This window comes from Marmota flaviventris, chromosome 1 (assembly GCF_047511675.1).
Source record: "Marmota flaviventris isolate mMarFla1 chromosome 1, mMarFla1.hap1, whole genome shotgun sequence".
In the NCBI taxonomy this organism is placed as follows: Eukaryota; Metazoa; Chordata; class Mammalia; order Rodentia; family Sciuridae; genus Marmota; species Marmota flaviventris.
The window spans coordinates 5,231,904-5,245,932 of NC_092498.1; the positions used below are offsets into that span (position 1 = coordinate 5,231,904).

Here is a 14,029-nt window from a genome sequence, read left to right on the forward strand (position 1 = left end):
GATGGGAGTGGGGATGGAACTGAAGTCTCAGTGCTGTTAGACAGAGGGGAGGGAGCAGTAAATGCTGAGGTGGTATTCTGCTGCATGCCTAGAAGCACTTAGCATAGTACAGGGCACTTGCAACAGTTAATACATGTGAGGTACGGCTGTGTCCACAAAGGTGACATGGTATAGGAATTAGCTGGCATTGAGTCATTCACTTCAGGTCCCTAATCTGCCACTAACTACTCATCTTGTGATTTCAAATCATGAAATTTAAACAATTTTAGAAGCGGAGGAGTTCTTAGAGGTTCCTTCTGTTGTTGAACAGACTTCAAAATTGATCCCTGCAGAAGTTAGAAGTCAGAGTCTGAACTTCTTCCCCTGTGAAGTGAGGCTGACCTGGCCCTGACTACACTCAGGATTATGAGGATCAAATGAGGTAATGTTTATCTGAAGGGCTTGGGAAAGTAGCAAAAAATGCTATTGTTATGCAAAGCATTTTTTTGTATTATCAATGTAGTAGTGATGCCTCATTAAGAGAAGAAAGGGAGACTGCATTCAAAGGATAAGCTTGCTTGGCTCCAAATGAATAGCAGCTCTGAGATGGAGCAAAGTGTGTGTGTGTGTGTCCCAGGCATGGTACTTGCTCAGTTGAAGTGGAGAAGATGGATGTCTGTAATTGAGGTGTGGTTCTGGTATCTCAGTGATGCCACTGCTTGATACGTCTTGCTTCCTCAAATGTTGAAGTATAACACCAAAGAAGCACACTGAGGCAGGCAAGCTTAGAGAGTAAGAAGCTCCACTAAAGGATAGTAAAACAGACTTCTCCCGGGGGAAGAAAGTCCTGTCCCTTTCTCTGTCTGAAGTTTCCCTGGTTCTGCATTCTTCTCCCTTATCTTGTTCATTTCCCCTCATCCTGGATAGTGACTGGGGGATGTTGGTGGAATGGCCATGGGGTGGGTGAGCAGGTGGGCTGGAAGGGAGCGGCAGCCCAGGGGGCTTTGATGAGCAGCTCCCTGTGGCTCAGGAGTTGTTTAATTAACAACCTTTTGGGGAGGGGGAGTAGCAAAGGGCTTTGGAGACATGAACATTCCATTCTCCCAGGGGCTGTTTCCAATTCTCAGACTTAAATCAGACTCTATTTTCTCCATCAGACTCAATTTACCTACCTACACTGACTACCTGTCTTTAAATCTGGCTTCACCAGGAGGGTGTGCCCGGGAAGGCCCTGAGGATAAGAGGCTGCTGTGGTAGGTGACCACACATGGAAGTTGTCCTTGAGTTACTGACTTGGGAGGACATGTCAGGGCCAGGAAGAGGCAGCCTGTTGCAGAGTTTCTCACAATTACCTTTTGCCACCCTCTTAGATCAGGTCCTCTGAAAAAAAGGTGCCAAGAAGATGGTCATGCGGGAGATTTATTGGGGGGAACATAATCCTGAAGACAGCTGGAAGAGGCGGAGAAGCTGACACTGGCCCCAACGCCAGGGATGGTCAGCAGCCTGGGAAGAACAGAGTAGTGCAGAAGGCCTCAGCTGCAGTGCAGTTCTGAGAAGGCTTGTGCCAGGCAGACCACCAGGGCCCAAGCCACCATCAGAGGAATCTGGCAGGAACTGACCTTCTTTATTACCGCTCAGTCCCTAGTTGAGAACAGTCCAGTGGAAGGAATGTGGTGGTGGTGGATGCAGAGGACAAAAGCCAAAACTCTCACCAATGACACTTCCTGCTGCAGAACCAGGAGGGGTGTTTTCAGTGTTGCCAAACCATCTCATGAGTTTCAATATGGCTCCACTCATTTATTCATCAGGCTGTCTGCCATTTGTTGGTTGCTGTGGCAAACACACATAGGGCCCTGTCTTTCCCAGCCATCTTCCAATTTTTCATATTTCTATTTTAGTGAATTTTTGTTTCCTGTGTTGGGGATCTAACCCGGGGCCTCATGCATGCTAGGCAAGTGTTCTACCACTGAGCTACACACCCAGCCCTTAATTTCTCTCTCTTGTTTTATTTTTTAGTTGTTGATAGACCTTTATTTTATTTATTTATATGTGGTGCTGAGAATTGAATCCAGTGCCTCACACATGCCAGGCAAGTGCTCTACCGCTGAGCCCCAGCCCCAGCCCAATTTCTCATTTTTAAGTGAGGTATTTCTAAATGTCAAGTTTCCTTGCCTGCTGACCAAGTTGAATTCTGGTGTCTGGGTGGGTCTGTCCTTCCTTCTTTTTTTCCTTCCTGTGATGATTGAACCTAGTGGTGCTTAACCACTATCCCATATCCCTAGCCATTTATTTATTTATTTTGAGACAGGGTCTCACAAAGTTGCTTGCTTGTTAAGTTGCTGAGGCTGGCTTTGAACTTGTGATTCTCCTTCCCCAGCCTCCTGAGCTGCTGGGATTACATGTCTGTGCCTCTGCACCCAGCTTCTGGGTATTTCTTAACACTGTTAAATGTTAAATATTAAAATTGCAATAATATTTTTTTATAATTTTAATATTTTTTAGTTTTCGACGGACACAACATCTTTATTTGTATGTGGTGCTGAGGATCGAACCCAGACTGCACGCATGCCATGCGAGCACGCTACCGCTTGAGCCACATCCCCAGCCCCAAAATTGCAATAATAAACCCAGGTTTACCCTATTTTGTGATCAAAACATAAATAGCTACATTTACTTTCCAACCTTCCATTGTTTCTTTGCAGAATGAGAAGAGATTTTAAACCGTCAGCACTCCTACACACCATTAGATTGGTAAAGTCCCAAATAAGAAAGTTTCTGAGTATTCAGTAGATAGTAAAAGAGGAAAAACTTTCAGGGGAAGGGTACCAGGGATTGAACTCGGGGGCACTTGACCACTGAGCTACATCCCCAGCCTTATTTTGTGTTTTATTTAAAGACAGGATCTCACTGTGTTGCTTAGTGCCTCGCTAAGTTGCTGAACCTGGCTTTGAACTTGAGATCCTCCTGCCTCAGCCTCCCAAGCTGCTGGGACTACAGCTGTCCGCCACTGACATCAGGAAAAACTTTTTGAAATGAAATAGTTGAAGTATTCAATAAAGATTAAAAAAAAAGAAAGAAGAGGAATTTAATTAATTTAATTTATGAAGAGGAAATTCAGATCTTGGGGAGAAAATCAGAAACCTCTTCCCAAAACTGCCAGGAAAATTAAATTTTTCCAAGATGAAGAAGAATAGGGCTGATCAATCATTTCAGAAGCCAGATAGGGAACAAAAGATAAGCAAATTAATTACTCCTGCTAATGTGTACCATAGAAATTGATAGAAAGGTAGAGACCATAGGAAAAGAAATGAGGAAAAGGGTGAGAAATGTGCAATTAGGGTTTGAAATAAACCAGGGTAAAGATAAAGAATACACAGAAAATGAATGTGGGAGGAGGGAGAAAAAGCAATTGTAACAAATAAATGTGTGAGAAATAGAAAATGAAGGAAAATGCAAAAAAAAAAAAAAAAAGATTAATAGGAATAGTTCCTCTGGGAAAATACTTATATGTCTATATTTTAAAACATTAATCACATGCCCAGTCTATTACATAGTGCTGATCATGTCATAAGTATAAAATAAAAATCCACACAAAAATAGAAAAGCTTAGCTTCTGACTATGGTTTTATCACATCAGACTTGTGGATTGTATCTTCATAGTGTAATGTTGAACAGCTGAATAAGACTTAAATTTCAGCCAGGCCTGGTGGCACATGGCTGTAATCCCAGCAGCATGGGAGGCTGAAGCAGGAAGATCACAAGTTAGAAGCTAGCCTCAGTAACTTGGTAAAGCTGTAAGCAACCTAGCAAGACCCTGTCTCAAAAAAAATAGACTTTAAATTTAAGTAACATCTGGGTATATTTTGAAATGTCTTCTAGGGCTGGGGATATGGCTCAAGTGGTAGCGCGCTCGCCTGGCATGCGTGCGGCGCGGGGTTCAATCCTCAGTACCACATACAAACAAAGATGTTGTGTCCGCCGAAAACTAAAAAATAAATATTAAAAAAAAATTCTCTCTCTCTTTAAAAAAAAAAAAAAAAGAAAGAAAGAAATGTCTTCTAAATTTTGGAATTAAGGCAAGAATAGATTTTTCTGACATGAAAACCTAATGTAAAAAGGATCCAAAGTAGTTTTGGAAACTTCTTTCACATGAAACAGCATTGCAGTCTTGGTTCATGGGTTGTTATAGCTTTTGTTTAAAAATTTCACTAATATTGGGCTGGGGATATGGCTCAACGGTAGCACGCTCTCCTGGCATGCGCGGGCTGCTGGGTTCGATCCTCAACACCACATAAAAAAATAAAGATATTGTGTCCACCTAAAACTAAAAAATAAATATTAAAAAAATTACACTAATAAAATTAAAATAGAAGTTTTTCAATTAAAATGCATGTAGGGGTGAAATATGAATTGTGTAATATTTGGGTCTTCAACAGGCAGTCTAAGATTGGCTGATAGATCTTGTTCTTTTCTGGAAAGGAAATGTCTTCAGAACTCGGGTGCCTGCTGAGAGGACAAACTTGGGGAAAGCAGTCACAGTAGGGATCTCTGCACTGCAGGCTTCTGGAGTCAGTGAGCACAGGAGACAGTATACATAAGTGCCAAGATGTTTTTAAAAATTGATGTTAATCTGGATGTGTAAAATTTTTTTTTTTTTTTTTTTTTTGGTACCAGGGATTGAACCTAGGGCGCTTAACAGCTGAGCCACATCCCCAGCCCTACCCCTCCTTTTTAAAAAAAAAAATTTTATAGTTGTGGATAGGCAGCATGCCTTTATTTATTTTTTATATGCTGCTGAGAAACAAACCCAATACATCACACATGGTAGGCAAGTACTCTGCCACTGAGCTACAGCCCCATCCCTTTTTTATATTTTATTTTGAGCAGGATCTAACTAAATTGCTAAGTGCCTCACTAGTCTGCTGAGACTGGCTTTCAACTCATGATTCTCCTGCCTCAGCCCCCCCGAGTTGCTGGGACAGTAGGCATGCGCTGCCACATCTGGCAAGTTTTTTGTTTTTTGGTTGTATTTTTGGTTGTTTTTGTTTATTCTAGAGAGGCAAATATTTCCTGAACTCTCTGGGATGCACTTTCCTTTCTGATGCATTTGGTCAGTTGGAAGAAACTTCTCTGGGACCTTGATTGATTGATTGACTGATTTCAGTGTTAGAAATTGAATCCAGAGCTTCTCACATGCTAGACAAATACTCTACCACTGAGCAACATCTCTAGCCCAACTGCCATTTTTGACACTGTATAATGTTTAAAATTGCATTTCAAATATGTGCTGCATGACAAAAAGAGTACCACTGTTTTGCCACCTGGAATCTCGTCTATTTAGCACTGTTGTAGCTGATGTCAAGCTCTGGTGGTACTTTAGGGAAGGCAGTTTCTGACTTCTTTGTTCAATATTCACATTCATACAGTTTAATTACTTTTCAAGGCTCAAACTACAAATGTGTAGAAATGTGTGCAGCTATTTTTCTGTAACTAAATAATCTCAATATTTGTATTTATAGTCCCTGTTCGCCTAATGGCAGAATTCTTAGTCTGCTAAATTCCAGGCAAACGTAATCCTTTCATGGTTTCATAGTTTTTCTTGATCAATCCTAACCTTAGTCAAATTAATTTTTATGGTGCTGGGGATCAAACTACATAAATTATTTTTTAAAACAACATTTTTATCCCTTTATTTATATGCAGGATCGAACCCAGTGCCTCACACATGTGCTCTGCCACTGAGCTACAACTGTAGCCTCAAACTACATCAGTGCTTGATCTCCACCTTCTCTTCTTGTTTACCCATCTTGTTATCCATGGACTGACACAGCATTTTGGTGTCCTATGGTCAGAGCCTGTTTTGCCTTTCTTTTGCCTCTGCTTCAGTTTATAATTCTTTCTCTTCCCATGATCTTGAAATGCCCTTAATTTTCAGGGGGCTATACCCTCAAGTACCTGGCACATATTTCTTGGGGCCAGGGAAACCTGCTATTCTCTGAGGCTAAGGTGCCACAGAACATTCTGCCAGCTACCTTCTTGTCCATCCCAGAGATCTTCTCTACTGCTCTGCCACCCTGTTGGCAAGGGAGCTCCCCATGGCTGAGAATTGGAAGCAGAGACTCACCTCTGTTCTCAGACCCCCAGCCTTTCCTGGAAACTCTGTGGCTGTTCCCCATGTCATCCTTAGAACCACTGGAAGTTGAGCAGGGTCCCTTCTCAGATCTCCTACCACCAGCTCTCATTCCCTGCCTGAACTTCCTCCTCCTTCCCAGTTAGGGAAGAGGAGCTTTAGCCTGTATGTTTGTGGTGATGGGGTTGGGGGGGCAGCATTTGATGTTTTGGGGAAGAGAAGTCTCAGCTATTTTTGGAATCTCAGTGTTGAACCTATCACTTACTGATTTTGGCATTTTAATAAGGACCACTTTCCCTTAGGTAGCGGCAGGCTCTTAACTAGGTAACCAAGAATAAGGGGAAATTTTCAATAAATCTCAGTGGGAAAGAGCTTATCAACTAATATTTAATAGCATTACCTCCCTCACATTTATCCAAAAAGGCTAAAGCAGAAACGGAGTGGTCTGGGGATGCAAACGTGCCCATAGTGTCAGTCTAGCCCATGCTGGACACAGGCAGGAATGAAACGGATGTGTTCTTATGCTTTGGTGTTTGCCTTTCCTCCCACTCAGATGCCTCGGCTTTGGAGCATTCTGGGTTTGCTCCTCTTGTGCACCTCAGCTTTCTCCATTCTGTAACCTCTGCACCAGAGAGTCCTTAGACTGGCAAGCCTGGAAAGTGCAGCCTCCTCATAAGGGGCTCTCATGAAGGGGCTCATTTAGCTGGGTGCAGACCACATACAGACAGGACAGCACACTGCAGCAACCCGTCCCTGTTGTGTTGTTTTGTTTTGAATCATACTTCTTTCCATGGTTGGGATGGATGCCTTTTCTCATTTTCCCAGACTCCAGTATGCTCATGGCTGAAGTCTGCAATCGGTGCTTTCTACCAACTCAGTGGACCAGCTTCTTGCCGCTCACCAGCCTCCACCACCAACACGGGCTCCCAGCTCCTTCTTTTCCCCAAACTTAGAAGTGTTCATTTTTGCTCCCTGTTTTTTCCAAGTCTCATCCTTTGCTCTCTGCTGGGCAGATCAGTTCATAGCACCCTGGTAAAGCAGTGTTGTGAAGCTGAGAGGGATCTGGGACAACAGCCAGGTCCCCCAGAAGCAGCAAGCTTTGTAGGGAATATGCTCTAGAAATCACCATTTCTGAAACTCGGCTGCTGCTGCACATCTTGGAAGAGGAATATGTAGCCAAGCTCAAAGCAAAGGTATTTGGAGAATTGAAACCTTGCATGCCAGGAGACCTTGATCCTATAACCTCAGAAGCAGATCTGGATCCAGTCAAATTGAGGTCAAATTCTGATCAACTTCTCCAGAGTCAGTAGAAGAAAAAAGCAACTTGATGTCTGAGTCATATGTTTGGACACTAAAGATGACATTCAAGGGGATACTTACATTCTAGGCATAGGAAATATATAGTAGATAGGGGTTGTTGCTTAAGTCAGTGCTTCTCAAGCTTTTAGATGCACACCAACCCCAGGGGGTGAAGATGGGGACATCTGAGTGTCTGCATTTTTTTGGTACTAGGATTTGAACCCAGGAGTGCTTAACCACTGAGCAATATCCCCAGCCCTTTTTAGTTTTTATTCTGAGACAGGGTCTTGCTAAATTGCTTAGGGCCTCACTAAATTGCTGAGGCCAGTCTCAAACTTGCAACTCTACTGCCTCAGCCTCCCAAGTAGCTGGGATTACATGCCTTTATCACCATGCCCAGCAGGTGTCTGTGTTTCTAACTTGCTCCATGCTGATGCCTATGGTTCACAGGTCATATGTTAAGTAGCAAGACCTTAGAAGATAGGATGCAGATGACCCTCAACTGATGCTAAAAGAAATCTGAAATAAATTGGGGCTCAGTTGCAGAACACTTGCCTAGCAGGCACAAGGCCCTGGGTTTGAGACCCAGCACAGACGGAAGGAAAAGAAGGAAAGGACCCATCCAAAAATGTGAACATGTTCAACTTATAACGCTACACTTGGGCTCCTTCCCTAAAACCCTTTCTGCTAGCTGCCCAAGGAATCACCTTTGTTGTCATGTATCATTTCCTTCCCTTCTGGAATAATTCATCTTCTTAGAATATAAGAAGGGTACACCAACCTTTGGCAGTTCATGAAATTTAAGATCTGACCTGCCAGGGATGGATGGGAGGCAGGACAAATCAGGAGATCTCAGTAGCACAAGCTTTGGGACCTCCTCAGGATGTACCACAACACACCAGAATTCTCTGTGTCTCTACAAGTTTCAAGTTTTGGTCAGGTGTTTTATCTTCAAGCTCTAACATAAATCAATTAAATTTGTGTCTGTCATACCTTTTTTACCCCTTGTATGGCATTCCTTGATGTTATTTTTTTTTTTTTTTTTGAGGGTGGGGGACTGGGGATTGAACCAGGTGCACTTTACCACTTAGCTATATTCTCACCCATTTTTATTTTTTGAGACAGGGTCTCCCTAAATTGCCCAGGCTGGCCTCCAACTTGCAATCCTCTTGCTTTAGCCTCGCAAGTCTCTGGAATTACAGGTGTGCACCAGTGTGTTCGGCTCTTAATATTAATTTTAACTTGCTTTTATATATGTATAAGTGTGTGTGTGTGTGTATGTGTGCATGTGTGTATGTATGCGCACACCTAGGGGAAAAGAAGATGGAAGTGAAATGACATAATGTGACTTCCCCAAAATAGATTATTAAAATGTCCCTGGTATATCACTCTTAGGACATTTAAAATACTCTATATGTGTTGGCCAACATGTGTTTGGGATTTATAACTAAAATGTTCTCTGTGAGCAGGAGTGATCTTTATATCTTCACAAAATAAGCTTGGCTTTTATTTGATTTAAAAAAAAATACTAATTGCTGTATTTCAAAGGGCTGTTTTTAGACAGAGTTTCTCCCTAATCATAGGGATATGTGTCTGGAAATATCCTCAATAGAAGAATTCAGGATTGGGGCAATAAAATGATGAGTAAGAATCTGGGTTTCTTTCTTTTACTTACTAAATGTTAGTCAATTAATTTTTCTAAAGCTCAATCATGTCTTTGGCATCAGAGCAAGTGTCAAGTTTCTTATAAATTTGTTTTGATGGTTAAATAAAATTCACATAAAATGCTTTTGAACCGCTTTGAAAAGTTAACTGTTTGTGTTATAATTATTCTTATGGAACTTGAGACTTCCTGAGAACAATAGTGGGGAGTTTGAAGGCAAGAAATAAATATGAAAGCACTTAAATTCACTAAAATATAATGATAAAGACAAAACCAATAAAAATATATCAGCAATGTCTTATATTTCTTAAATTAGTAATAATGAGTACAGTTCTAACACCTCCATTTATCATTTTTTTGTACACATATTTTGTACGCCTTCAGGATTTTTACTTCTTCAGAGTTTCAACAGAATGTTTTAAATTTTGTTTGGCTTTGTGCCAGCTAATCTGCATGCTATAAGATGTTTGATTCCTGAGTCTGACTCTCTCCAAGTGTCCAAAGCTTTGTTGTTTGATTTTAAGAGACTGAAGCTTTTCTTCTCCTAGACACTGCCCTTGGGTTCTATTTCTTTCACAGAGAAGGAGATGACTTGGAGGGTTAGAGTAGAAAAGGCTTTGGGTAACAGTATTGACCCCACAGGGCTCCACTGGACCCCTTTACTGCCCAGGAGCATCCAACCCTAGCCCTGGCTGTTGCTGTCCTGCTTATACACCGTGAGCACAGAACTACTGGGCATGTGTGTGCTGTATTGTTTTTAATATATTCTATTATCTATGCCAGAGTGATTTTTTTTGTTGTTGTTATTTACCTTTATAGTGCTGCTCATTGAACCCAGGGCCTTGCACATGCTAGACAAATGCTCTACCACTGAGCTATATATACATCAGCCTCCATTCTTTTTAGAAACAACTTAGCTTTCCACCTGCCCATCAATTTTCTGCCTTGCATATGCCACTGCCAATAAAGAAGTCCTGGCTGCACTGCCTTCCCTGGCCATCAGGTCTCTGGGGCCTTTGGAAGATCCGTCCTGGGCCCTCTACTCTGTGATGAATACTCACTCCCTGTCCCAAACAAACTACTTGACCAAACTGGTGGCCCAAGCTTGCTGGGCTAGTAAGGAGCCAGATGGTAGCTTCAAGCCTGAGCTTAAACACATGTTATACATATAATATACAAACACATATTATATACAAACATATAAGTATATACTTTAAATATTATGTATTAGGGGCTGGGATTGTGGCTCAGTGGCAGAGCACTTGCCTCAAAAGCATGAGGCACAGGTTCAATCCTCAGCACCACATAAAAATAAATAAATAAAAATAAAGGTATTGTGTGTCCATCTACAACTAAAAAAATTTAAAAATATTATGTATTAAATATATGTATAGTCTAAAAATGGTATTTCCTCTTTTTTCCAATAACCACAACAGGAATGACTGGCCACTCCTATAAGCTGGATATTTGCAGAGTACCAAAGTGGCATCTGGACAAATTCACATATATTAGAATATTATTCAGAGAATACTCACATCATGGTTGAGAAGGGATTACTGCCTCTTTTTTTTTTTTTTCCACATCCCCAAACTCAGGTACTCAATTTAAAGATCTTATTAGAATTGAATCCTGCTCTTATTATAGAAAGAAACAGAACCTGACGGAGAGAAACAGGAAATGAAAAAGTCAAGACTTGAAAAGGAAATCAGTGGAAAAAAACTTTTTATGTTCCTTCATGTTTTTATCTAAAGAAACTGACTCCCAAAGTACGAAACCCGGAGGAAATAAATAAGGCAAGTATCAATTTTGGGGGGTGATTAGGCCTTCCTTGGCAATCCCCCACTTTATTGAAGATGTTGCTACTTGTACATTTGAAAGATTTTTTTCCTTGGGTGAGACAGGCATTCCTTGGCCTTCTTGGAGTCAGGATTCAAGATCTGCTGATTCAGGGAGCTGCTCTTGGCCACCACAATCTCATCTACAGTCACAAGCTGCAGCACTGCTTCAGCCACTGCTTGAAGTCCTTGGGCTTTGGCCATTAGGGTGTCCCACACCCCCTCCTGGGCCACATTTATTATCCCTTCAGTTCCCACTCCAATTAAAAAGTTCCCAGCCTGGTGAATTCCACTCATTTCTGCCATCACCTGTGAAACACCTAAGCCTGCATTCTCTGCCAAGGTTTTAGGAAGAGACCTCAGGGCTTGGGCAAATGCTAGGAATGCTGGACCGTTTGGCCCTTCCAATTTGCTTCCTTTATCTGAGAGCGTTCTGGCCAGGGCCATCTCCACAGCGCCAGCTCCTGGAAGCAGTCTGGGATCTTGACACAGCTGGAAATAGGCATCAATGCCATGGTAGACAGCCTGTTCTGCACCCCGCAGCCCCTCAGCTGTGGCACCCCTGAGGACCAACGTGAGGGCGGGGGTGCCCACAGATTCGCACTCAAATAGCACAGCCACACCGTTTACCAGCTCCTGTCTGTAAATCCGATGGCATCTCCCTGGCTCCAGGGGAGGAAGCAGATAAGTTAGCAGGGGGGTGCCCAGCACCTCACTCAGATAAGCCACCTCCTTCCGGGACTTGGCTTGAATCACCATGATGCCATAATTGTCGGCCAGGATGAGGGCTTTCTTATCAATGTCCCCCCATACCACTGCCACATTAATACCCCCAGCTGCCAGCTGGGCTACTTGCTTTTCTAGTAATTGATCACTTTCTGTCATAAATTTAGTTAGGTCATTGGGGTTAGAGAGATGGGCAGTTGCTGGTGCATTTGGGTTGGCAGGACCAAAGGGACAAACAAACAGAGCCACTCTGGCACCAGTCAACACTGCGGTCATTTGACCACAGGGTTCTCCGGATATTGCTAACCCTGGGAGGAGGTGCGAATCCTTCAGGGTCCCTCCACGCAGTGTGCACACTCCAACACGCTCAGGCTTGAAGCTACCATCTGGCTCCCTACTAGCCCAGCAAGCTTGGGCCACCAGTTTGGTCAAGTAGTTTGTGTGGGACAGGGAGTGAGTATTCATCACAGAGTAGAGGGCCCAGGACGGATCTTCCAAAGGCCCCAGAGACCTGATGGCCAGGGAAGGCAGTGCAGCCAGGACTTCTTTATTGGCAGTGGCATAGGCCTCCCGGAGCTGGGTGCGAGGAAGCCCCGCCCTCAGGAGGTGCTCAGCCTGCTCCAGCAGGGCTTCTATCAGGAGAACCACGAATGCGGTGCCGTCCCCACTGTTTTCTGCCTGTGTTTGGGCTGCTTCTCGGACAAACCTGGCTGCTGGGTGCTCCAGCTGCAGGGCCCTGAGGATGGCAGCAGTGTAGCCCGTGCACACAGTTTCCCCATTATCTGTTACTAGGAACTTCTGCCGGCCTTGGGGGCCATAGCAAGGCCGGATGACACTGGCCAGGGTCTGGATTGCAGCTGTGCTGCTCAGCAGGTTCTCTCGTACCCCTCCTGGAGTTCTTTGGTTGTCCTCCAGGCTGGGCCCCAGCCTCTGAGGTAGTTCCCGGGCTGGAAGGACTCTGCTGCCCATGGCCTGGAAGAGGGGACCCCGTGGTCTGTAGAGATGCTCTAGAGACAGCAGTGGTCTTTGAAGCTACTCTAGGGCTCGGTGGAAGCAGGAATCAAATGCCCATTACCTGATATGTGAAGAAGTCAACCTGGAGAGGCACTCTGGCTCAAGTCCAAGCATGATCTGTAGGAAGCTCAGTCCTAAAACCACCCCCAAAACTGATTCTGTAAGGGAGCTGGGCTCTTGGGGCTTCTGACGCTCAGTAGCTGAAATGGGATCTTTAATTGATGAAATCACAAAGTGGCAAATGGAACTAGTGGTAGGGAATGAGGTCACAGAAGGACGGTTAGAATTGGGAGGCCCTACTGGCAGGCAACAGCCAGATCTTATTGTCCAGCTGTGGGATCCACATACAAGGCCAGTGTCCAGCCTTGCTCTAGACCCCAGAGTTTCTTATAAGCTGGGGCAACAATGAAGAGAGGAAATGAGACAAAAATACCTACCTATTTCAGATTCCCAGCAGCTCTCCGGGCTCTTTTATTTGTTTTTGAAGGATAACAGAGAGATGATGTCTGTGTTTTGTTGTTTTACTTTCTTTTGGAGAGCTGTGTAACTCTAGTCGTGTTTTGCTGTCTGCCTGCTTTGCCTTTTTGGCTATCTTATCAGCATGTGCCTGTTTATCAGGTTCCTTCAGGTGTCTGTGGGTCTGCTGGCCTTTAAGGTTGCCTGTGGGAGGCAGCAACAGTGTATGTACCTGTGCAGCAACTCCCAGTGCCAGTGATGTCTCTGAGCTGGCAACAGGCAGCTCACAAAGGAGGGGAAGATGCTGACAGCCTACAAGTCATAAAAATAGAAATGGCTCCAAAGGGTCAGGTTGTGGAAGACCAGCATGACCCGAGTGGTAGCCCTGAGGCGGAAATGCTAATTGCCCTTCTTACCCTCAGCCCTGGGGATTTAAGTCCCTCTGTGCTGGGGCTGCAGCTCAGTGGTGGAGTGCTTGCTTATCATGCACCAAGCCCTGGGTTCAATCCCCGATAACACACACACACACACACACACACACACACACCAAAACTAAGAGTTCCTGGGTTCCATCCCACCAGTGCAAAAACAAACACCCAAGCAACCACACAAAATAAAGGCAAACAACAAAAACAAAAACTAGACAAAACAATCTGGGCTGGGGTTGTGGCTCAGCAGTAGAGCACTCACCTAGCACGTGCAGGGCCCTGGGCTCAATCCTCAGCAACACATAAAAATAAATAAAGATTAAAAAAACCCAACAATGTAGGTCCCTTCCTTTCACATCCTGTCTTTCCTCCTCCTCCCTTTCCTCATACAGAATAATGATGCTTCTTTAATTTAACAAATGTTTCTGTAGTGCCACTGTGTTCAGCACAATGAGAAATACAAAGATAGGAACTTAGAAACTATCAGTGAAACAGATTT

At 43.7% G+C, this 14,029-nt stretch overlaps 1 protein-coding gene across 1 annotated transcript; it reads right to left on the reverse strand.

Annotated features, from left to right (window-relative positions):
- Positions 1 to 10,930: 10,930 nt before the first annotated feature.
- On the reverse strand, positions 10,931 to 12,601 carry Cct8l2 (chaperonin containing TCP1 subunit 8 like 2). The gene has a single exon (XM_027943319.2). The coding sequence runs from the start codon at positions 12,599 to 12,601 to the stop codon at positions 10,931 to 10,933; it is 1,671 nt and encodes a 556-aa protein (XP_027799120.2).
- Positions 12,602 to 14,029: the final 1,428 nt, after the last annotated feature.